This window comes from Coturnix japonica, unplaced genomic scaffold, assembly GCF_054131305.1.
Source record: "Coturnix japonica strain WE unplaced genomic scaffold, WE-NBRP24 Scf054, whole genome shotgun sequence".
In the NCBI taxonomy this organism is placed as follows: domain Eukaryota; kingdom Metazoa; phylum Chordata; class Aves; order Galliformes; family Phasianidae; genus Coturnix; species Coturnix japonica.
The window spans coordinates 297,580-324,140 of NW_028188957.1; the positions used below are offsets into that span (position 1 = coordinate 297,580).

Below are 26,561 nucleotides of genomic sequence, written 5' to 3' on the forward strand. Positions count from 1 at the left end.
GGGTCTGAATGGTCTATGGGGTTAGTGGGGTCAGTGGGGTCTATGGGGTCAGTGGGGCTCTATGGGGTCTATGGGGTCAATGGGGTCTGTGGGGCCAATGGGGCTCTATGGGGGCAGTGGGGTTAGTGGGGTCTATGGAGTTAATGGGGTCAGTGGGGTCTGTGGGGTTGCTGGGTGTCTATGGGTCTCTATGGGGTTAATGGGATCTATGGGGTTAGTGGGGTCATTGGGGTCTATGGGGTCAATGGGGCCTATGGGGTCTGAATGGTTTATGGGGTTAGTGGGGTCAATGGGGTCTATGGGGTCAGTGGGGTCTATGGGGCTCAATGGGGTCTGTGGGGTCAGTGGAGTGAGTGGAATCAATGGGGTCAATGGTGCTCTATGGGGTCACTGGGGTCTGTGGGGCCAATGGGGGCAATGGGGGCTGCGGGGTCTATGGGGTCAATGGGATCAGTGGGGTCAATGGGATCAATGGGGTCAATGGGATCAGTGGGGCTCAATGGGATCAGTGGGGTCAATGGGATCAATGGGGTCAATGGGATCAGTGGGGTCAATGGGATCAGTGGGGTCAATGGGATCAATGGGGTCAATGGGATCAGTGGGGCTCAATGGGATCAGTGGGGTCAATGGGATCAATGGGGTCAATGGGATCAGTGGGGCTCAATGGGATCAGTGGGGTCAATGGGATCAATGGGGTCAGTGGGGTCAATGGGGCTCTATGGGGTCAATGGCATCTGTGGGGTCATTAGGATCAATAGGGCCGAAGGGGCTCTATGGGGCCAATGGGGCCTATGGGGGTTGTGGGGCCAATGGAATCAATGGGGTTTATGGGGGCTGTGGCATCTATGGGGTCTATGGGGTCAATGGGGTCAGTGGGGTCTATGGGGTCTGTGGGGCCAATGGGGTCAATGGGGTCTGTGGGGTCTATGGGGTCTGAATGGTTTATGGGGTTAGTGGGGTCAATGGGATCAATGGGGTCTATGGGGGCTGTGGCATCTATGGGGCCTATGGGGTGTATGGGGCCTATGGGGTCAGTGGGGGCTTTGGGGTCTATGGGCTCAATGGGGCTCAGTGGGGCTCAATGGGCTCAGTGGGGCTCAATGGGATCAGTGGGGTCAATGGGATCAGTGGGGCTCAATGGGATCAGTGGGGTCAATGGGATCAGTGGGGTCAATGGGTGCTATGGGGGGGAAACAATTAAAGTGATGGTGTAAGTCATTAACGACACCGTTAATTAAAGACATATTTAATCAAGGAAACACATTGGGGTCTATGGGTCCCATTGAGTTCTGTGGGGTCCCATTGGTGTCTATGGGTCCCATTGAGTTCTATGGGTCCCACTGATGTCTATAGGCCCCATTGAGTTCTATGGGGTCCCATTGATGTCTATAGGCCCCATTGAGTTCTATGGGTCCCATTGAGTTCTATAGGCCCCATTGAGTTCTATGGGTCCCATTGAGTTCTATGGGGTCCCATTGAGTTCTATGGGGTCCCATTGATGTCTATGGGTCCCATTGAGTTCTATGGGTCCCATTGAGATCTATGGGTCCCATTGAGTTCTATGGGGTCCCACTGAATTCTATGGGGTCCCACTGTTGTCTATGGGTCCCATTGAGTTCTATGGGTCCCATTGAGTTCTATGGGGTCCCATTGAGTTCTATGGGGTCCCATTGAATTCTATGGGTCCCATTCAGGTCTATGGGGTTCCATTGTAGTCCATGGGGACCCATTGTAGTCTATGGGGTCCCATTGAGTTCTATGGGGTCCCATGGATGTCCATGGGGTCCCATTGAGTTCTGTGGGGTCCCATTGAGTTCTATGGGTCCCATTGTTGTCTATGGGATCCCATTGAGCACCATGATCTCCTGGGCGGCCATCTTGATCAGCAGGTCCCACTGGCATCTATGGGTCACATTGAGTTCTATGGGGTTCCATTGATGTCTATGGGTCCCACTGATGTTTATGGGGTCCCATTGGTGTCTATGGGTCCCATTGTTGTCTATGGATCCCATTGGTGTCTGTGGGTCCCACTGAGTTCTATGGGGTCCCATTGAGTTCTATGGGGTCCCATTGAATTCTATGGGGTCCCATTGTTGTCTATGGGTCCCATTGTTGTCTATGGGTCCCATTGGTGTCTATGGGTCCCACTGTTGTCTATGGGTCCCATTGTTGTCTATGGGTCCCATTGATGTCTATGGGTCCCATTGATGTCTATGGGGTCCCATTGTTGTCTATGGGTCCCATTGTAGTCTATGGGGTCCCATTGATGTCTATGGGGTCCCATTGGTGTCTATGGGGTCCCATTGATGTCTATGGGTCCCATTGAGTTCTATGGGGTCCTATTGTTGTCTATGGGGTCCCATTGATGTCTATGGGGACCCATTGATGTCTATGGGCCCCATTGAGTTCTATGGGGTCGCATTGATGTCTATGGGCCCCATTGAGATCTATGGGGTCCCATTGGTGTCTATGGGTCCCATTGTTGTCTATGTGTCCCATTGGTGTCTATGGGGTCCCATTGTTGTCTGTGGGTCCCACTGTTGTCTATGGGTCCCATTGAGGTCTATGGGGTCCCATTGGTGTCTATGGGGTCCCATTGAGTTCTATGGGGTCCCATTGAGTTCTATGGGGTCCCATTTTTGTCTAGGGGTCCCATTGATTTCTATGGGATCCCATTGAGTTCTATGGGGTCCCATTGTTGTCTATGGGTCCCACTGAGTTCTAAGGGTACCATTCAGGTCTATGGAGTTCCATTGTTGTCTATGGATCCCATTGTTGTCTATGGGGTCCCATTGAGTTCTATGGGGTCCCATTGGTTTCTATGGGTCCCATTGTTGTCTATGGGATCCCATTGAGCGCTATAATCTCCTGGGCGGCCATCTTGGTGAGCAGGTCCCATTGGTGTCTATGGGTCCCATTGTTGTCCATGGGGTCCCATTGAGTTCTATGGGGTTCCACTGTTGTCTATGGGTCCCACTGATTTGTATGGCTCCCATTGGTGTCTATGGGTCCCATTGAGTCCAGTGGGTCCAATTGATATCTATGGGGTCCCATTGAGTTGTATGGGTCCCATTGTTGTCTATGGGTCCCATTGAGTCTATAGGATCCCATTGAGTTCTATGAGGTCCAATTGAGATCTATGGGTCCCATTGTAGTCTATGGGGTCCCATTGAATTCTATGGGGTCCCATTGAGTTCTATGGGGTCTTATTGATGTCCATGGGGTCCCATTAAGTTCTATGGGGTCCCATTGTTGTCTATGGGCCCCACTGATGTCTATGGGTCCCACTGAGTTCTATGGGGTCCAATTGATATCTATGGGGTCCCATTGAGTTGTATGGGTCCCATTGTTGTCTATGGGTCCCATTGAGTCTATAGGATCCCATTGAGTTCTATGAGGTCCAATTGAGATCTATGGGTCCCATTGTAGTCTATGGGGTCCCATTGAATTCTATGGGGTCCCATTGTTGTCTATGGGTCCCATTGATGTCTATGGGGTCCCATTGGTGTCTATGGGTCCCATTGTTGTCCATGGGGTCCCATTGGTGTCTATGGGGTCCCATTGAGTTCTATGGGGTCCCACTGAGTTCTATGGGTCCCATTGAGGTCTATGGGTCCCACTGGTGTCTGTGGGGTCCCACTGAGTTCTAAGGGTCCCATTCAGGTCTATGGGGTTCCATTGTTGTCTATGGGTCTCATTGAGTTCTATGGGGTCCCACTGTAGTCTATGGGGTTCCATTGTAGTCTATGGGGTCCTATTGAATTCTATGGGGTCCCATTGTTGTCTATGGGATCCCATTGAGCGCCATGATCTCCTGGGCGGCCATCTTGGTCAGCAGGTCCCACTGGCATCTATGGGTCCCATTGAGTTCTATGGGATCCCATTGTGGTCTATGGGGTCCCATTGTTGTCCATGGGGTCCCATTGGTGTCCATGGGTCCCATTGTTGTCTATGGGTCCCATTGATGTCTATGGGTCCCACTGTTGTCTATGGGTTCCATTGGTGTCTATAGGGTCCCATTGAGTTCTTTGGGGTCCCATTCAGTTCTATGGGGTCCCATTGTTGTCCATGGGGTCCCATTGGTGTCCATGGGTCCCATTGTTGTCTATGGGTCCCATTGTTGTCTATGGGTCCCATTGTTGTCTATGGGTCCCATTGATGTCTATGGGTCCCATTGTTGTCTATGGGTCCCATTGTTGTCTATGGGTTCCATTGGTGTCTATAGGGTCCCATTGAGTTCTTTGGGGTCCCATTCAGTTCTATGGGGTCCCATTGGTGTCCATGGGTCCCATTGTTGTCTATGGGATCCCATTGAGCGCCATGATCTCCTGGGCGGCCATCTTGGTGAGCAGGTTGAATCCAACATGGAGGTGCTGCCTCCAGAAGCGCCGGTCGCGGCCATAAATCTGAGCGGGGTAACAGGGGCTGCCTGTGGGGCCAGAGTATGGGGTTATGGGGGGGATATGGGGTTATGGGGTTATGGGGTTATGGGGGATATGGGGGATATGGGGTTATGGGGGGTATGGGGTTATGGGGGATATGGGGTTATGGGGGATATGGGGGATATGGGGTTATGGGGGGTATGGGGTTATGGGGGGGATTTGGGGTTATGGGGGATATGGGGTTATAGGGGATATGGGGTTATGGGGTTATGGGGTTATGGGGTTATGGGGTTATAGGGGATATGGGGTTATGGGGGGTATGGGGATATGGGGTTATGGGGTTATGGGGTTATAGGGGATATGGGGTTATGGGGGGTATGGGGTTATGGGGTTATGGGGTTATGGGGGATATGGGGGATATGGGGTTATAGGGTATATGGGGTTATGGGGGGTATGGGGTTATGGGGGGGATTTGGGGTTATGGGATTATGGGGTTATGGGGTTATGGGGTTATGGGGGATATGGGGTTATAGGGGATATGGGGTTATGGGGGATATGGGGTTATAGGGGGTATGGGGTTATGGGGGGGATTTGGGGTTATGGGGTTATGGGGGATATGGGGTTATAGGGGATATGGGGTTATGGTGGATATGGGGTTATAGGGGATATGGGGTTATGGGGGGTATGGGGTTATGGGGTTATGGGGGATATGGGGTTATAGGGGATATGGGGTTATGGCGGATATGGGGTTATAGGGGATATGGGGTTATAGGGGATATGGGGTTATGGGGGGGATATGGGGTTATAGGGGATATGGGGTTATGGGGGGGATATGGGGTTATAGGGGATATGGGGTTATGGGGGGGATATGGGGTTATAGGGGATATGGTGTTATGGGGGGGATATGGGGTTATAGGGGATATGGGGTTATAGGGGATATGGGATTATGGGGGGGATATGGGGTTATAGGGGATATGGGGTTATTGGGGATATGGGGTTATGGGGGATATGGGGTTATGGGGAGGATTAAGGGGTTATGGGGGATATGGGGTTATGGGGGGGATATGGGGTTATGGGGGGGATATGGGGTTATAGGAGGATTAAGGGGTTATGGGGGATATGGGGTTATGGGGGGGATATGGGGTTATGGGGAGGATTAAGGGGTTATGGGGGATATGGGGTTATGGGGGGGATATGGGGTTATAGGGGATATGGGGTTATAGGGGATATGGGATTATGGGGGGGATATGGGGTTATAGGGGATATGGGGTTATTGGGGATATGGGGTTATGGGGGATATGGGGTTATGGGGAGGATTAAGGGGTTATGGGGGATATGGGGTTATGGGGGGATATGGGGTTATGGGGGGGATATGGGGTTATGGGGAGGATTAAGGGGTTATGGGGGATATGGGGTTATGGGGGGGATATGGGGTTATGGGGGGGATATGGGGTTATGGGGAGGATTAAGGGGTTATGGGGGATATGGGGTTATGGGGTATATGGGGAGGATATGGGGGAAATAGGAGGGCTATGGTGTGGGCTATGGAATTATGGGGTATATGGGGGGGATTATGGAGTGGGATATGGGGTGGTTATGGGGTGTAAGGGGGGTTATAGGGGGGTTATGGGGTGGGTTATGGGGTACATGGGAGAGATATGTGGGATATAGGACGGCTATGGTGTGGGCTATGGAATAATGGAGTATATGGGGGGGGTTATGGGGTGGTTATGGGGTGGGATATGGGGTGGTTATGGGGTATAAGGGGGGTTATAGGGGGGTTATGGGGTGGGTTATAGGGTATATGGGGGGTTATAAGGGGGGTTATGGGGTTATATGGGGTGGTTATGGGGTGTAAGGGGGGTTATAGGGGGATATAGGGGGGTTATGGGGTATAAGGGGAGTTATGGGGTGGATTATGGGGTGTTTATGGGGTATAAGGGGGGTTATAGGGTGGTTATGGGTGGACATAAGGGGGGTATGGGGTGGGGTATGGGGGAGTCTAGGGGGGGCTATAGGGGGCTATAGGGGGATATGGGTTTATGGGGGGGGTTATGGGGTATAAGGGGGGTTATGGGGGGCAATAGGGGGGTTATGGGGTGGGCTATAGGGTATCTGGGGGCTTGTAGGGGGCTACAGGGTGGATTATGGGGGGATATAGGGGGCTATGGGGGCTTATGGGGTAGGTTATGGGGTATAAGGGGGGGTTATAGGTGGGTTATGGGGGGCTATGGGGGTACGTATAGGGGTATGGGGTGGTTATGGGGCTGTTATGGGGCAGCTATGGGGCAGCTATGGGGCAGGCTTACCGATGCCGTGGAAGATCCGGGCTATGGAGCGTGGGGTGAAGCGGGAGCCATGATGGACGGACAGGAAACGGCGCAGACAGGAACGGACATGGGCGGCCTATGGGGTAAAATGGGTTCTATGGGGCAGGAATGGGGTCCTATGGGGCAGGAATGGGGTCCTATGGGGCAGTTATGGGGTCCTATGGGGCAGGAATGGGGTCCTATGGGGCTCTATGGGGGGCTGTAATGGGGTCCTATGGGGCAGGAATGGGGTATATGGGGCAGGAATGGGTTCTATGGGGCAGGAATGGGGTCCTATGGGGCTGTAATGGGGTCCTATGGGGTGGGAAGGGGCAGTACTGGGGTTCTATGGGGCAGGAATGGGGTCCTATGGGGCAGTAATGAGGTCCTATGGGGCAGGAATGGGATCCTATGGGGCTCTATGGGGTTATACTGGGATATACTGGGATATACTGGGATATACTGGGGTATACTGGGATATACTGGGATATACTGGGTTATACTGGGTTATACTGGGATATACTGGGTTATACTGCTCACATCGGCATCACTGAGGCCTTCATCTTCATCCTCCTCCTCCTGCCCCCCTCCATGGCCGTGTGTCTCCATCTCAAAGTACTCCTGCAGTGCAGCCTTCAGCCTCCGGCTCCGCTCCTCCTCTTCCTCCTCATCTGGTTGGGGGTCGCAGCCCTGAAAGGCGACACTGCGCCCCACACGAGGGCTGAGCCATCCCATAATGATCCCATAGGGATGATATGGGGGGGGACACAAAATGGAGGGCAATGGGGACACAAAATGGCGGACAGTGGGAGAACAAAATGGCGGACATGGGTGAATCCAAGATGGCGGCCCAAAATGGCGGCCATATGGACCACAAAATGGAATGTAATGGGGGAATCCAAGATGGCGGCCCAAAATGGCGGCCATATGGACCACAAAATGGAATGTAATGGGGGAATCCAAGATGGTGGCCCAAAATGGCGGCCATTGGGGACCCAAAATGGCGGCCATTGGGAAACCAAAATGGCGGAACCAAAATGGAAGGGAATGGGGGAATCCAAGATGGCGGACATGGGGGAATCCAAGATGGCGGCCCTGAAAGGCAACACTGTGCCCCACACAAGAGCTGAGCCATCCCATAATGATCCCATAGGGATAATAGGGGGGTTGGGGGGAAGGGGGAGCACAATATGGAGGATGAAGGGGGAGCCAAAATGGCGGACCCAAATTGGTGGACATAGGGACCACAAAATGGAAGGGAATGGGGGAATCCAAGATGGTGGCCCAAAATGGCGGACATTGGGGACCCAAAATGGCGGACCCAAAATGGAGGACATAGAGAAGACAAGATGGCGGCCCAAGATGGCGGCCATAGGGACCACAAAATGGAAGGGAATGGGGGAATCCAAGATGGCGGACATGGGGGAATCCAAGATGGCGACCCTGAAAGGCAACACTGTGCCCCACACGAGGGCTGAGCCATCCCATAATGATCCCATAGGGATAATAGTGGGGGGGACACAAAATGGAGGGCCGCCATATTGACCCAAGATGGTGGACCCCAAGATGGCAGCCATATTAACCCAAAATGGCGGACATTAAGGACCCAAAATGATGGACATGGGGGAATCAAAGATGGCGGCCAAGATGGCAGCCATATTGACCCCAAATAGCGGCCATATTGACCCAAGATGGCGGATATCGGGACCCAAAGTGGCCGCCATATTGACCCAAGATGGCGGACCTCAAGATGGCAGCCATATTTTCCCAAGATGGCGGCCATAGGGAAGACAAACTGGTGGCCATAGGGATGAGAAAATGGTGAGCACAGGGAAGACAAAATGGCGGCCATAGGGACCACAAAATGGCGACCATAGGGAAAACAAAATGGCGGCTATAGGGAAAACAAAATGGTGGCCATAGGGATAACAAGATGGCGGCCATAGGGAAGACAAAATGGCGGCCATAGGGATAACAAGATGGCGGCCATTGTTGTAAACAAAATGGCGGCCATAGGGAAGACAAGATGGCGGCCATAGGGAAGACAAGATGGCGGCGGTGTCTGACCTGTGTAAGACTCTATGGCAGTGGTTGATGTGCCGCAGCGCCCCCCGCTGTCGGTCCTCCAGGCGGCGCCGCAGGAAGCTGCAGGCCCAGTCCAGTTCTGTGGGGCTCAGGTCCCCATAGGAACGGACGTGGAAGCTCAGGGATGAGAACTGGACCTGAACCGAACCTATGGGGGGAACATGGCGGGATGTGGGGCAGCCTATGGGGGGACACATAGGGCATCCATAGGGCACCCATAGGGCACCCATAGGCCCCCATTGACCTATAGGGCACCCATAGGGCACCCATAGGCCCCCATTGACCCATAGGGCACCCATAGGGCACCCATAGGCCCCCATTGACCCATAGGGCACCCATAGGGCACCCATAGGCCCCCATTGACCTATAGGGCACCCATAGGGCACCCATAGGCCCCCATTGACCTATAGGGCACCCATAGGCACCCATTGACCCATAGGGCACCCATAGAGCCCCATTGGCCTATAGGGCACCCATAGGGCACCCATAGGCCCCCATTGACCCATAGGGCACCCATAGGCCCCCATTGACCTATAGGGCACCCATAGGCACCCATTGACCCATAGGGCACCCATAGAGCCCCATTGACCTATAGGGCACCCATAGGGCACCCATAGAGCCCCATTGACCTATAGGGCACCCATAGGGCACCCATAGGCCCCCATGCCCCCGATAGACCCATAGGGCACCCATAGGGTATCCATAGGGCACCCATAGGCCCACCCATGGCCCCCATAGACCCGCCACTGACCCATAGGGCACCCATAGGCCTCCATTGACCTATAGGGCACCTATAGGGCACCCATTGGACCCCATAGACCCACCATTGACCCATAGGGCACCCATTGACCTATAGGGCATCCATAGGCCCCCTCCCACCCCATAGACCCACCATTGACCCATAGGGCACACATAGCCCAACCCATGGTTCCCCCTACCCCCCATTGACCTACAGGGTCACCCATAGGGCACCCATAGGCCCCCATGCCCCCCATAGACCCACCACTGACCCATAGGGCACCCATAGGCACCCATTGACCCATAGGGCACCCATAGGGCACCCATAGACCCCCACGCCCCCCATAGACCCACCATTGACCCATAGGGCACCCATTGGACCCCATTGACCTATAGGGCACCCATAGGGCCCCCTCCCACCCCATAGACCCATAGGGCACCCATAGGGCACCCATAGGCCCCCATTGACCTATAGGCCCAACCATAGGGCACCCATAAACCCCCATGCCCCCCATAGACCCACCATTGACCCATAGGGCACCCATTGGGCCCCATTGACCCACAGGGCACCCATAGGGCACCCATAGACCCCCATAGACCCACAGGCCCCCTCCCGCCCCATAGACCCACCATGGTGGTGGTCCTTCAGCCCCCTTAGTGCCCTTTTAACGCTGGGCAGTTCCATAGGCTCACCCATAGGGCACCCATTGACCCACAGGGCACCCATAAGGCACCCGTAGGCCCACCCATGCCTCCCATAGACCCACCATTGACCCATAGGGCACCCATAGGCCCCCATAGGCCCTCACTGACCTATAGGGCACCCATAGACCCACCCATAGGGCACCCATAGATCCCCATTGACCCATAGGACACCCATAGGGTACCCATAGACCCACCATTGACCCATAGGGCACCCCCCATAGACCCCCATGCCCCCCATAGACCCACCATTGACCCATAGAGCACCCATAGGCCCCCATTGACCTATAGGCCCAACCATAGGGCACCCATAGACCCCCATGCCCCCCATAGACCCACCATTGACCCATAGGGCACCCATTGGGCCCCATTGACCTATAGGGCACCCATAGGCCCACCCATAGGGCACCCATAGGACCCCTGCCCCCCATAGACCCATAGGGTACCCATAGGCCCACCCATGCCCCCCATAGACCCGCCACTGACCCATAGGGCACCCATAGGCCCCCATAGACCCATAGGGCACCCATAGGGCCCCCATGCCCCCCATAGACCCACAGGCCCCCTCCCACCCCATAGACCCACCATCATGGCGGCCCTGCAGCCCCCTTAGTGCCCTTTTAACGCTGGACAGCTCCATAGGCTCACCCATAGGGCACCTATAGGGCACCCATTGACCCATAGGGCACCCATAGACCCCCATAGACCCATAGGCCCCCTCCCGCCCCATAGACCCACCATGGTGGTGGTCCTTCAGCCCCCTTAGTGCCCTTTTAACGCTGGGCAGTTCCATAGGCTCACCCATAGGGCACCTATAGGGCACCCATTGACCCATAGGGCACCCATAGACCCCCATAGACCCATAGGCCCCCTCCCACCCCATAGACCCACCATGGTGTTGGTCCTTCAGCTCCCTTAGTGCCCTCTTAACGCTGGGCAGTTCCATAGGCTCACCCATAGGGCACCCATTGACCCATAGACCCCCATGCCCCCCATAGACCCATAGGCCCCCTCCCGCCCCATAGACCCACCATCATGGCGGCCCTGCAGCCCCCTTAGTGCCCTCTTAACGCTGGACAGCTCCATAGGCTCACCTATAGGGCACCCATAGGGCACCCATTGACCCATAGGGCACCCATAGACCCCCATTGACCCATAGACCCCCTCCTGCCCCATAGACCCACCATTGTGTTGGTCCTTCAGCCCCCTTAGTGCCCTCTTAACGCTGGGCAGTTCCATAGGCTCACCCATAGGGCACCCATAGGCCCCCATAGACCCATAGGCCCCCTCCCGCCCCATAGACCCACCATGGTGTTGGTCCTTCAGCCCCCTTAGTGCCCTCTTAACGCTGGGCAGTTCCCACCCCATGCGGTCGCTGAGCTCCACCACGTCGAACTGCAACGTGCCCGACGGCCACTGGGGGGCGCCAGAGACACGGTCCAGAGCCAGAGCCACGGCCAATGGGGGGCAGCTGGATATGGGGGAAATGGGGGCAGAAATGGGGTTAGAATGGGGGAGATGGGGGCAGAAACGGGGTAAATGGGGCCAGAAATGGGGTTAGAATGGGGGAAATGGGGCCAGAAATTGGGTAAATGGGGCCAGAAATGGGGTTAGAATGGGGGAAATGGGGTTAAAATGGGGTAAATGGGGCCAGAAATGGGGTTAGAATGGGGGAAATGGGGCCAGAAATGGGGTAAATGGGGCCAGAAATGGGGTTAGAATGGGGGAAATGGGGTTAAAATGGGGTAAATGGGGCCAGAAATGGGGTTAGAATGGGGTAAATGGGGTAAATGGGGTCCTAAATAGGGCAGAATGGGGTAAATGGGGCCAGAAATGGGGTAAATGGGGCCCTAAATAGGGCAGAATGGGGTAAATGGGGCCAGAAATGGGGTAAATGGGGTAAATGGGGTCCTAAATAGGGCAGAATGGGGTAAATGGGGCCAGAAATGAGGAAGAATGGGGTAAATGGGGCCCTAAATGGGGTTAAAGTGGGGTAAATAGGGACATAAATGGGGTTAGAATGGGGTAAATTGGGCCCTAAATAGGGGCAGGGGGTCAGAGTAGGGTAAATGTGGCCGTAAATGGGGTTAGAATGGGGTAAATGGGGTTAAAATGGGGTCAATGGGGCCAGAAATGGGGTTAGAATGGGGGAAATGAGGCCAGAAATGGGGTCAATGGGGCCAGAAATGGGGTTAGAACGGGGTCAGTGGGGCCAGAAATGGGGCCAGAATGGGGTAAATGGAGCCATAAATGGGGCAGAATGGGGTAAATGGGGCCAGAAATGGAGTTAGAATGGGGGAAATGGGGCCAGAAATGGGGTTAAAATGGGGTAAATGGGGCCATAAATGGGGTAAATGGGGTAAATGGGGCCATAAATGGAGTTAGAATGGGGTAAATGGGGCCATAAAAGGGGTTAAAATGGGGTAAATGAGGCCATAAATGGGGTCAGAATGGGGTAAATGTGGCCATAAATGGGGTTAGAATGGGGTAAATGGGGCCTTAAATGGGGTTAGAATGGGGTAAATGAGGCCATAAATGGGGAAGAATGGGGTAAATGGGGCCACAAATAGGGCAGAATTGGGGAAATGGGGCCATAAATGGGGCAGGGGGTTCAGAATAACCTCTATGGGGCCTTAAATGGGGTTAGAATGGGGTAAATGGGGCCATAAATGGGGTTAAAAAGGGCTAAATGGGGCCATAAATGGGGTTAGAATGGGGTAAATGGGGCCATAAATGGGGTTAGAATGGGGTAAATGGGGCCATAAATGGGGCAGATTAGGGTAAATGGGGCCAGAAATGGGGTCAGAATGGGGTAAATGGGGCCAGAAATGGGGTTAGAATGGGGTAAATGGGGCCATAAATAGGGGAGAATGGGGTAAATGGGGCCATAAATGGGGTAAATGGGGCCCTAAATGGGGCAGAATGGGGTAAATGGGGCCATAAATAGGGGAGAATGGGGTAAATGGGGCCATAAATGGGGTAAATGGGGCCCTAAATGGGGCAGAATGGGGTAAATGGGGCTATAAATGGGGCAGAATGGGGACAATATGGCCATAAATGGGGTTAAAATGGGGTAAATGGGGCCAGAAATGGGGGCAGAAAGCCCTAAAATGGGGGCAGATACTCTTAATAAAGGGGGCAGAAACCCCATTCCCTCCCCCTCCACCCCATTCCCACCCCATTACCCCATAATCACCCCATTCCCACCCCATTCCCATCCCATTACCTCATTTTCACCCCATAACCACCCCATTAACCCCATTCCCACCCCATTATCCCATTCCCACCCCACTAACCCCATTCCCACCCCATAACCACCCCATTACCCCCATTCCCAACCCATAACCACCCCATTAACCCCATTCCCACCCCATAACCACCCCATTAACCCCATTCCCACCCCATAACCACCCCATTAACCCCATTCCCAACCCATAACCACCCCATTTCCACCCCATTAACCCTACTACCACCCCTTTCCCACCCCATTGCCCCCATTCCCACCCCATTGCCCCCATAACCGCCCCATTCCCAACCCATTAACCCCATTCCCACCCCAGTGACCCCATTGCCACCCCAATAAACCTATTACCACCCCATAACCACCCCATTCCAACCCCATTATCCCCATAACCACCCCATAACCACCCCATTCCAACCCCATTATCCCCATAACCACCCCATAACCACCCCATTAACCCCATTCCCACCCCAATAAACCTATAACCACCCCATTAACCCCATTCCCACACCATTACACCCATTCCCACCCCAATGACACCACTCCCACCCCATTACCCCATTCCCACCCCATTAACCCCATTCCCACCCCATTACCGCCATTCCCACCCGATTCCCACCCCATTCCCATCCCAATACCCCCATTCCCACCCCATTACCCCCATTCCTACCCCATTACCCCATAACCACCCCATTAACCCCATTCCCACCCCATTACCGCCATTCCCACCCGATTCCCACCCCATTCCCATCCCAATACCCCCATTCCCACCCCATTACCCCCATTCCTACCCCATTACCCCATAACCACCCCATTAACCCCATTCCCACTCCATTACCGCCATTCCCACCCCATTCCCACCCCATTAACCCCATTCCCACCCCATTACCCACATTTCCACCCCCTCCACCCCATAACCACCCCATTCCCACCCCATTACCCCATTCCCACCCCATTGCCCCCATTCCCACCCCAATAAACCTAGTATCACCCGATTAACCCCATTACCACCCCATTACCACCCCAATACCCCCATTCCCACCCCATTACCCCCCTTTCCACCCCCTCCACCCCAATAACCACCCCATTCCCACCCCATAACCCCATTCCCACCCCATTAACCCCATTCCCACCCCATAACCCCATTCCCACCCCATAACCACCCCATTACCCCATTTCCACCCCATTACCTCATAGCCACCCCATTAACCCCATTCCCACCCCATTACCCCCATTCCCACCCCATTACCCCATTCCCACCCCATAACCCCATTCCCACCCCATTATCCCATTCCCACCCCATAACCCCATTCCCACCCCATAACCACCCCATTAACCCCATTCCCACAACATTACCCCCATTACCCCCATTCCCAACCCATAACCACCCCATTTCCACCCCATTAACCCTACTACCACCCCTTTCCCACCCCATTGCCCCCATTCCCACCCCATTGCCCCCATAACCGCCCCATTCCCAACCCATTAACCCCATTGCCACCCCAATAAACCTATTACCACCCCATAACCACCCCATTCCAACCCCATTATCCCCATAACAACCCCATAACCACCCCATTAACCCCATTCCAACCCCAATAAACCTATAACCACCCCATTAAACCCATTCCCACCCCAATACCCCCATTCCCACCCCATAACCACACCATACAACCCATTGCCCCCATTCCCACCCCATTATACGATTCCCACCCCATTAACCCCATTCCCACCCCAATGACCCCATTCCTGCCCCATTCCCCCCATTCCCACCCCATTAACCCCATAACCACCTAATTCCCCCCATTCCCACCCCATAACCACCCCATACAACCCAAAACCACCCCACTGCCCCCATTCCCACCCCATTACCCCATTCCCATCCCATTAACCCCATTCCCACCCCATTACCGCCATTCCCACCCCATTCCCATCCCATTAACCCCATTCCCTCCCCATTACCCCCATTCCCACCCCATAACCCCATTCCCACCCCATTAACCCCATTCCCACCCCATAACCCCATTCCCACCCCATTAACCCCATTCCCACCCCATAACCCCATTCCCACCCCATTAATCCCATTCCCACCCCATAACCCCATTCCCACCCCATAACCACCCCAGTACCCCATTTCCACCCCATTACCTCATAGCCACCCCATTACCTCATAGCCACCCAATTACCCCATTCCCACCCCATAACCCCATTCCCACCCCATTATCCCATTCCCACCCCATTACCCCCATTCCCACCCCATAACCACCCCATTAACCCCATTCCCACAACATTACCCCCATTACCCCCATTCCCAACCCATAACCACCCCATTTCCACCCCATTAACCCTACTACCACCCCTTTCCCACCCCATTGCCCCCATTCCCACCCCATTGCCCCCATAACCGCCCCATTCCCAACCCATTAACCCCATTCCCACCCCAGTGACCCCATTCCCACCCCAATAAACCTATTACCACCCCATAACCACCCCATTCCAACCCCATTATCCCCATAACCACCCCATAACCACACCACTAACCCCATTCCCACCCCAATAAACCTATTACCACCCCATAACCACCCCATTCCAACCCCATTATCCCCATAACCACCCCATAACCACACCATTAACCCCATTCCCACCCCAATAAACCTATAACCACCCCATTAAACCCATTCCCACCCCAATACCCCCATTCCCACCCCATAACCACACCATACAACCCATTGCCCCCATTCCCACCCCATTATACGATTCCCACCCCATTATACGATTCCCACCCCATTAACCCCATTCCCACCCCAATGACCCCATTCCCGCCCCATTCCCCCCATTCCCACCCCATTAACCCCATAACCACCTAATTCCCCCCATTCCCACCCCATAACCACCCCATACAACCCAAAACCACCCCACTGCCCCCATTCCCACCCCATTACCCCATTCCCATCCCATTAACCCCATTCCCACCCCATTACCGCCATTCCCACCCCATTCCCATCCCATTAACCCCATTCCCACCCCATTACCCCAATTCCCACCCCATTATCCCAATTCCCACCCCATTAACCCCATTCCCACCCCATAACCCCATTCCCACCCCATAACCACCCCATTACACCATTTCCACCCCATTACCTCATAACCACCCCATTACCCCCATTCCCACCCCATAATCACCCCATTCCCAACCCATTACCCCCATTCCCACCCCATTACCCCATTCCCACCCCATTCCCACCCCATAACCCCATTCCCACCCCATAAGCCCCCACCTTCGTGCAGCAGCGCGCAGCCCCTTTGCTCCCCCATAGCTCTGCACGGTGCAGACCCCATAAGTGTGGGGCAGCAGCTGGACCCAGCGCCGGGGGTGCAGCTCCAGGTAACACAGCAGGGTCTCGATGGCTGTGGGGGCAGTTATGGGGTCGGATGGTGCCGATCCCAAATCCATTACTGGGATACCCCCATCCCAATCCCATTACTGGGATACCCCCATCCCAATCCCAATCCCATTACTGGGATACCCCCATCCCAATCCCATTACTGGGATACCCCCATCCCGATCCCATTACTGGGATACCCCCATCCCAATCCCAATCCCATTACAGGGATACCCCCATCCCGATCCCATTACTGGGATACCCCCATCCCAATCCCAATCCCATTACTGGGATACCCCCATCCCGATCCCATTACTGGGATACCCCCATCCCCATCCCGATCCCATTACTGGGATACCCCCATCCCAATCCCATTACAGGGATACCCCCATCCCAATCCCAATCCCATTACTGGGATACCCCCATCCCGATCCCATTACTGGGATACCCCCATCCCAATCCCATTACTGGGATACCCCCATCCCGATCCCAATCCCATTACTGGGATACCCCCATCCCAATCCCAATCCCATTACAGGGATACCCCCATCCCAATCCCATTACTGGGATACCCCCATCCCAATCCCAATCCCATTACTGGGATACCCCCATCCCGATCCCATTACTGGGATACCCCCATCCCCATCCCGATCCCATTACTGGGATACCCCCATCCCAATCCCATTACAGGGATACCCCCATCCCAATCCCAATCCCATTACTGGGATACCCCCATCCCGATCCCATTACTGGGATACCCCCATCCCAATCCCATTACTGGGATACCCCCATCCCGATCCCAATCCCATTACTGGGATACCCCCATCCCAATCCCAATCCCATTACAGGGATACCCCCATCCCAATCCCATTACTGGGATACCCCCATCCCAATCCCAATCCCATTACAGGGATACCCCCATCCCGATCCCATTACTGGGATACCCCCATCCCAATCCCAATCCCATTACTGGGATACCCCCATCCCGATCCCATTACTGGGATACCCCCATCCCCATCCCGATCCCATTACTGGGATACCCCCATCCCAATCCCATTACAGGGATACCCCCATCCCAATCCCAATCCCATTACTGGGATACCCCCATCCCGATCCCATTACTGGGATACCCCCATCCCAATCCCATTACTGGGATACCCCCATCCCGATCCCAATCCCATTACTGGGATACCCCCATCCCAATCCCAATCCCATTACAGGGATACCCCCATCCCAATCCCATTACTGGGATACCCCCATCCCAATCCCAATCCCATTACTGGGATACCCCCATCCCGATCCCATTACTGGGATACCCCCATCCCCATCCCGATCCCATTACTGGGATACCCCCATCCCAATCCCATTACAGGGATACCCCCATCCCAATCCCAATCCCATTACTGGGATACCCCCATCCCGATCCCATTACTGGGATACCCCCATCCCAATCCCATTACTGGGATACCCCCATCCCGATCCCAATCCCATTACTGGGATACCCCCATCCCAATCCCAATCCCATTACAGGGATACCCCCATCCCAATCCCATTACTGGGATACCCCCATCCCGATCCCATTACTGGGATACCCCCATCCCAATCCCAATCCCATTACAGGGATACCCCCATCCCGATCCCATTACTGGGATACCCCCATCCCATCTATTCCCCTTCCAGGACCTCCCATTCTCCTTCCAGGACCTCCCTATTCCCATCTATTCCCCTTCCGGGACCTTCCCATTTCCATCCCATTCCCATTCCCATCCATTCCCCTTCCAGGACCTTCCCTATCCCAATCCCAATCCCAATCCCAATCCCAATCCCAACCCCATTCCCCTTCCAGGACCTTCCCATTCCCATCTATTCCCCTTCCAGGACCTTCCCAACCCATTTCCCTTCCGCGACCTCATGATCTCAACCCCATTCTCCTTCCAGGACCTTCCCAATCCCATTCCCAACCCCATTCCCCTTCCTGGACCTCCCCATTCCCATCTATTCCCCTTCCAGGACCTTCCAACCAATTCCCATCCCATTCCCCTTCCAGGACCTCCCCAATCCAATCCCATCCCAATCCCAATCCCATTCCCATCCCAATCCCATTCCCATCCCAATCCCAATCCCATTCCCATCCCAATCCCATCCCAATCCCAATCCCATTCCCATCCCAATCCCAATCCCAATCCCATCCCAATCCCATCCCAATCCCAATCCCAATCCCATCCCAATCCCATCCCAATCCCATCCCAATCCCATTCCCATCCCAATCCCATTCCCATCCCATCCCATCCCATTCCCATCCCATCCCAATCCCAATCCCAATCCCAATCCCATCCCAATCCCAATCCCAATCCCAATCCCAATCCCATCCCATTCCAATCCCAATCCCAATCCCATCCCAATCCCATCCCATTCCCATCCCAATCCCAATCCCATCCCAATCCCATCCCAATCCCAATCCCATTCCCATCCCAATCCCAATCCCAATCCCAATCCCATCCCAATCCCAATCCCATCCCAATCCCATTCCCATCCCAATCCCATCCCATCCCATTCCCATCCCAATCCCAATCCCATTCCCATCCCATCCCAATCCCAATCCCAATCCCAATCCCAATCCCATCCCATCCCAATCCCATCCCATTCCCATCCATTCCATTCCCAATCCCAATCCCAATCCCAATCCCATCCCAATCCCAATCCCAATCCCAATCCCATCCCAATCCCAATCCCAATCCCAATCCCATCCCATTCCCATCCCAATCCCAATCCCATTCCCATCCCAATCCCATCCCAATCCCATCCCATTCCCCATCCCATCCCAATCCCAATGCCAATCCCATCCCAATCTCAATCCCATCCCAACCCCATTCCCATCCCAATCCCAATCCCAATCCCATCCCAATCCCATCCCATTCCCATCCCATCCCAATCCCAATCCCAATCCCATCCCAATCCCATTCCCATCCCAATCCCAATCCCATCCCAATCCCAATCCCAATCCCATCCCATTCCCATCCCAATCCCATTCCCAATCCATCCCAATCCCAATCCCATCCCAATCCCATCCCATTCCCATCCCATCCCAATCCCAATCCCATCCCATTCCCATCCAATCCCATCCCATTCCCATCCCATCCCAATCCCATCCCAATCCCATTCCCATCCCAATCCCAATCCCATCCCAATCCCAATCCCAATCCCATCCCAATCCTATCCCAATCCCAATCCCAATCCCAATCCCATCCCAATCCCAATCCCAATCCCAATCCCATCCCAATCCCAATCCCAATCCCATTCCAATCCCATCCCAATCCCATCCCAATCCCAATCCCAATCCCATCCCAATCCCAATCCCATCCCATCCCAATCCCAATCCCAATCCCATCCCAATCCCAATCCCATCCCATTCCCATCCCAATCCCAATCCCATCCCATCCATTCCCATCCCAATCCCAATCCCATCCCAATCCCATCCCAATCCCAACCCCATTCCCATCCCATCCCAATCCCATTCCCATCCCAATCCCAATCCCAATCCCAATCCCAATCCCATCCCAATCCCAATCCCAATCCCAATCCCATCCCATTCCCATCCCAACCCCAATCCCATCCCAATCCCAATCCCATCCCATTCCCATCCCAACCCCAATCCCAATCCCATTCCCATCCCAATCCCAATCCCAATCCCAATCCCATTCCCAATCCCATCCCAATCCAATCCCAATCCCAACCCATCCCATCCCAACCCATCCCAATCCCATCCCATCCCAATCCCATCCCAATCCCAATCCCATCCCATCCCAATCCCAATCCCACCCAATCCCATCCCAATCCCATCCCAATCCCAACCCCAATCCCAATCCCATTCCCATCCCAACCCCAATCCCAATCCCATCCCAATCCCAATCCCAATCCCAATCCCATCCCAATCCCATCCCATTCCCATCCCAATCCCAATCCCAATCCCAATCCCATCCCAATCCCAATCCCAATCCCATCCCAATCCCATTCCCATCCCAATCCCATCCCATTCCCATCCCAATCCCATTCCCATCCCAATCCCAATCCCATCCCAATCCCATCCCAATCCCATTCCCATCCCAATCCCATCCCATTCCCATCCCAATCCCATTCCCAATCCCATTCCCATCCCAATCCCAATCCCATTCCCATTCCCATCCCAATCCCAATCCCAATCCCAATCCCATTCCCATTCCCAATCCCAATCCCAATCCCATTCCCATCCCATTCCCATCCCAATCCCATCCCATCCCAATCCCATTCCCATCCCAATCCCAATCCCATTCCCATCCCAATCCCAATCCCATTCCCATCCGAATCCCATCCCAATCCCAATCCCAATCCCATCCCAATCCCATCCCATTCCCATCCCATCCCAATCCCAATCCCATCCCAATCCCATTCCCATCCCAATCCCAATCCCATCCCAATCCCATTCCCAATCCCATCCCAATCCCAATCCCATTCCCATCCCAATCCCATTCCCATCCCAATCCCAATCCCATCCCAATCCCATCCCATTCCCATCCCAATCCCAATCCCATCCCAATCCCATTCCCATCCCAATCCCATCCCAATCCCATTCCCATCCCAATCCCAATCCCAATCCCATTTCCATCCCAATCCCAATCCCATCCCAATCCCAATCCCATCCCAATCCCATCCCATTCCCATCCCATCCCAATCCCAATCCCGATCCCATCCCAATCCCATCCCATTCCCATCCCATCCCAATCCCATCACAATCCCAATCCCATCCCAATCCCATTCCCATCCCAATCCCAATCCCATTCCCATCCCAATCCCAATCCCATTCCCATCCCAATCCCAATCCCAATCCCATTCCCATCCCAATCCCATCCCAATCCCATTCCCATCCCAATCCCAATCCCATTCCCATCCCAATCCCAATCCCATTCCCATTCCCAATCCCAATCCCAATCCCATTCCCATCCCATTCCCATCCCAATCCCATCCCATCCCAATCCCATCCCATTCCCATCCCAATCCCAATCCCATCCCAATCCCATCCCATTCCCCATCCCAATCCCAATCCCAATCCCAATCCCAATCCCATCCCAATCCCATCCCATTCCCATCCGAATCCCATCCCAATCCCAATCCCAATCCCATCCCAATCCCATCCCATTCCCATCCCATCCCAATCCCAATCCCATCCCAATCCCATTCCCATCCCAATCCCAATCCCATCCCAATCCCATTCCCAATCCCATCCCAATCCCAATCCCATTCCCATCCCAATCCCATTCCCATCCCAATCCCAATCCCATCCCAATCCCATCCCATTCCCATCCCAATCCCAATCCCATCCCAATCCCATTCCCATCCCAATCCCATCCCAATCCCATTCCCATCCCAATCCCAATCCCAATCCCATTTCCATCCCAATCCCAATCCCATCCCAATCCCAATCCCATCCCAATCCCATCCCATTCCCATCCCATCCCAATCCCAATCCCGATCCCATCCCAATCCCATCCCATTCCCATCCCATCCCAATCCCAATCCCAATCCCAATCCCATTCCCATCCCAATCCCATCCCAATCCCATTCCCATCCCAATCCCAATCCCATTCCCATCCCAATCCCAATCCCATTCCCATCCCAATCCCAATCCCAATCCCATTCCCATCCCAATCCCATCCCAATCCCATTCCCATCCCAATCCCAATCCCATTCCCATCCCAATCCCAATCCCATTCCCATTCCCAATCCCAATCCCAATCCCATTCCCATCCCATTCCCATCCCAATCCCATCCCATCCCAATCCCATCCCATTCCCATCCCAATCCCAATCCCATCCCAATCCCATCCCATTCCCATCCCAATCCCAATCCCAATCCCATCCCAATCCCAATCCCAATCCCATTCCCATTCCCAATCCCAATCCCATTCCCATCCCATTCCCATCCCAATCCCATCCCAATCCCAATCCCATCCCAATCCCATCCCAATCCCAATCCCATTCCCAATCCCAATCCCATCCCAATCCCAATCCCATCCCAATCCCATCCCAATCCCATCCCAATCCCATCCCAATCCCATTCCCATCCCATCCCAATCCCAATCCCAATCCCAATCCCATCCCAATCCCATCCCATTCCCATCCCATCCCAATCCCATTCCCATCCCAATCCCAATCCCAATCCCAATCCCATCCCAATCCCATCCCAATCCCATCCCATTCCCATCCCATCCCAATCCCATTCCCATCCCAATCCCATCCCAATCCCAATCCCATCCCAATCCCATCCCATTCCCATCCCAATCCCAATCCCATCCCAATCCCAATCCCAATCCCATTCCCATCCCAATCCCAATCCCAATCCCAATCCCAATCCCAATCCCATTCCCATCCCAATCCCAATCCCAATCCCAATCCCATTCCCATCCCAATCCCAATCCCAATCCCAATCCCAATCCCATTCCCATCCCAATCCCAATCCCATCCCAATCCCAATCCCAATCCCATCCCAATCCCAATCCCAATCCCATCCCATTCCCATTCCCATCCCAATCCCAATCCCATTCCCATCCCAATCCCAATCCCAATCCCAATCCCAATCCCATTCCCATCCCAATCCCAATCCCAATCCCAATCCCATTCCCATTCCCATCCATTCCCCTTCCAGGACCTTCCCCCCCCCATTACTCACCCTCCTCCCTGACGTCCAGTTCCTGCACTGTTTTCTCAATGGGGATCCCCCTCTCATGTTTATAACAAACCCTTTCCTGCTCCCCCGCCCCTTCCGGGTCCACCATGACGTCATCATCCTCATCTATGACGTCACCATCATCATCATCATCATCTATGACATCATCACCCTCCTTGATGATGTCATGGCCGTCATCACGTGACCCTGTGACGTCATCGCCCTCCTGTGATGTCATCATGGCGGCCATCTCTGCGTCGCTCACTTCAGCACCCTGAGGTGGACAGCGCCATTGAGCCCAATGGCCCATTGAAACCAATGTCCATTTCAGCACCCCCCCACCCCCACTGACCCCCATCACCCCCCATTGACCCCCACTGAGCCCCATTGACCCCCAACCTTCCCGCTATGGGGCAGGCTCTCCCCCCCATTGATCCCCATTGAGCCCCACTGACCACCAGCCACCCCCCATTGACCCCCATTGAGCCCCAACCTTCCTGCTATGGGGGAGGCTCTCCCCCCCATTGACCCCCATTGATCCCCATCGACCCCCATTGACCTCCATTGATCCTCATTGACCCCCATTGATCCCCATTGACCCTCATTGACCCCCATTGATCCCCATTGACCCTCATTGATTCCTGTTGATCCCCATTGACCCTCATTGATCCCCATTGACTCCCATTGATCCTCATTGATTCCCGTTGATCCCCACTGACCCTCATTGATCCCCATTGACTCCCATTGATCCTCATTGACTCCCGTTGATCCCCACTGACCCTCATTGATCCCCATTGACTCCCATTGATCCCCATTGATCCCCATTAATCCCCATTGACCCCCATTGATCCCCATTGACCCCCAACCTTCCCGCTATGGTGCAGGCTCTCCACCCCACTGACCCCCATTGAGACCCATTGACCCCCAACCTTCACGCTATGGGGCAGGCTCTGCCCCCCCCCCCCCCATTGACCCCCCTTGACCCACATCACCCCAACCCCCCCCTCCACATTGACCTCCATTGACCCCCATCACCCCCCACCCTTCCCGCTATGGGTCCGGCTGTCCCCCTACTCACAGCATTGAGTTGGAGGCGCCGTCGCTGCAGCTCCCTGCATTTACACGGGGGGAAAATGGCCTGAACCAGCTTCTTGATGCTGTAGGGATCCAGGGCGTCAGCAAAGACCTGACGGCGCAGCTCCAGCCGGTCCGAGCCCTGGGATTGGATGGGAACCAGGTAGGGGATAGGGAGAACCAATGGGAAGACAGCGGGGTATAGGGAGAACCATCCCAAAACCACCTCAAAACCACCCCAAAACCACCCTAAACCCACCCTAAATCCATCCCAAATCCACTCCAAATTCTAACACAACCTCACCCCAAATCCACCCTAAAACCACCCTAAATCCATCCCAAAACAACCTCAAAACCACCCCAAAACCCAGCCATAATCCCAACCCAATCCCACCCCAAATTCCACTCCAATCCCACCCTAAATCCACCCCAAATCCATCCCAAAACAACCTCAAATCCATCCCAAAACCACCCTAAACCCAGCCATAATCCCAACCGAATCCCACCCCAAATTCCACTCCAATCCCACCCTAAATCCACCCCAAATCCATCCCAAAACAACCTCAAATCCATCCTAAACCCAGCCATAATCCCAACCGAATCCCACCCCAAATTCCACCCCAATCCCACCCCAAATCCATCCCAAAACAACCTCAAGTCCACCCCAAAACCCAGCCATAATCCCAACCCAATCCCACCCCAAATTCCACTCCAATCCCACCCTAAATCCACCCCAAATCCATCCCAAAACAACCTCAAAACCACCCTAAACCCAGCCATAATCCCAACCCAATCCCACCCCAAATTCCACTCCAATCCCACCCTAAATCCACCCTAAAACCACCCCAAATCCATCCCAAAACAACCTCAAAACCACCCCAAAACCACCCCAAAACCACCCTAAACCCAGCCATAATCCCAACCCAATCCCACCCCAAATCCCAACCCTATCCCAGCCACAATCCCACCACCGTAATCCCACCCCAAAACCACCCCATATCCAACCCAATCTCTTCCCAACCTCACCCCAAAACCACCTCAAAACCATCCCAAAACCACCCCTATCCCACCTCAAGACCACCCCAAATCCACCCCAACCCTACACCCCGAATCCCCCCACCCCAATCCCACCCTAAATCCCCCCCATATCCACCCCATCCCACCCCATATCCCCCCAATCCCCACCTCACTGTCAACGAAGAGATGAAACCAGGCCGTCTCCGCATCCCTCCCAATCCCACCCCAAAACCACCCCAATCCCACCCCATATCCACCCCAAAACCACCCCAATCCCACCCCATATCCACCCCAATCCCACCCCAATCCCAGCCACAAGTCCAACCTAATCTCACCCTAAAACCACCCCAAATCCACCCTACCCAAATCCAACCCAAATCTACCCCCAATCCCACCCCAAAACCCAGCCATAATCCCAACCCAATCCCACCCCAAATTTCACTCCCATCCCACCCTAAATCCACCCCAAAACCACCCCAAATCCATCCCAAAACAACCTCAAAACCACCCTAAATCCAGCCATAATCCCAACCGAATCCATCCCCAAATTCCACTCCAATCCCACCCTAAATCCACCCTAAAACCACCCCAAATAACCTCAAAACCACCCTAAATCCAGCCATAATCCCAACCCAATCCCACCCCAAATCCCAACCCTATCCCAGCCACAATCCCACCTCAAAACCACCCTAATCCCACCCCAAAACCACCCCAAATTCCACCCCAAATTCCACTCTAGTCCCACCCTAAATCCACCCCAAAACCATCCCAATCCCACCCCAACCCCAAATCCATCTCAAATCTACCCCAAAACCACCCCAATCCCACCCTAAAACCACCTCAAATCCCCCCAACCCCATCCTATATCCACCCCAAATCCAACACAAAACCACCCCATATCTACCCCAAATCCATCCCAAATTCTACCCCT

At 54.3% G+C, this 26,561-nt stretch overlaps 1 protein-coding gene across 4 annotated transcripts in view; it reads right to left on the reverse strand.

Moving 5' to 3' along the window:
- Window positions 1-1,230: 1,230 nt before the first annotated feature.
- Window positions 1,231-26,561, reverse strand: part of RECQL4 (RecQ like helicase 4) — an 81,689-nt gene continuing 56,358 nt past the window's right edge. For 3 of the 4 annotated variants that reach the window (XM_085533074.1, XM_085533073.1, XM_085533072.1), the window contains 8 exons: window positions 24,618-24,755; window positions 23,543-23,813; window positions 16,736-16,865; window positions 11,524-11,687; window positions 8,759-8,924; window positions 7,232-7,394; window positions 6,692-6,788; window positions 1,231-4,429 (listed from right to left, as the gene is read on the reverse strand). In XM_085533074.1, coding sequence (XP_085389200.1) covers window positions 4,299-4,429; window positions 6,692-6,788; window positions 7,232-7,394; window positions 8,759-8,924; window positions 11,524-11,687; window positions 16,736-16,865; window positions 23,543-23,813; window positions 24,618-24,755 — 1,260 coding nt within the window. In that variant the 3' untranslated portion in view covers window positions 1,231-4,298. Of the gene's footprint in view, window positions 4,430-6,691; window positions 6,789-7,231; window positions 7,395-8,758; window positions 8,925-11,523; window positions 11,688-16,735; window positions 16,866-23,542; window positions 23,814-24,617; window positions 24,756-26,561 lie in introns of those variants that run through there. The other variant, XR_014941013.1, reaches the window with a different exon arrangement.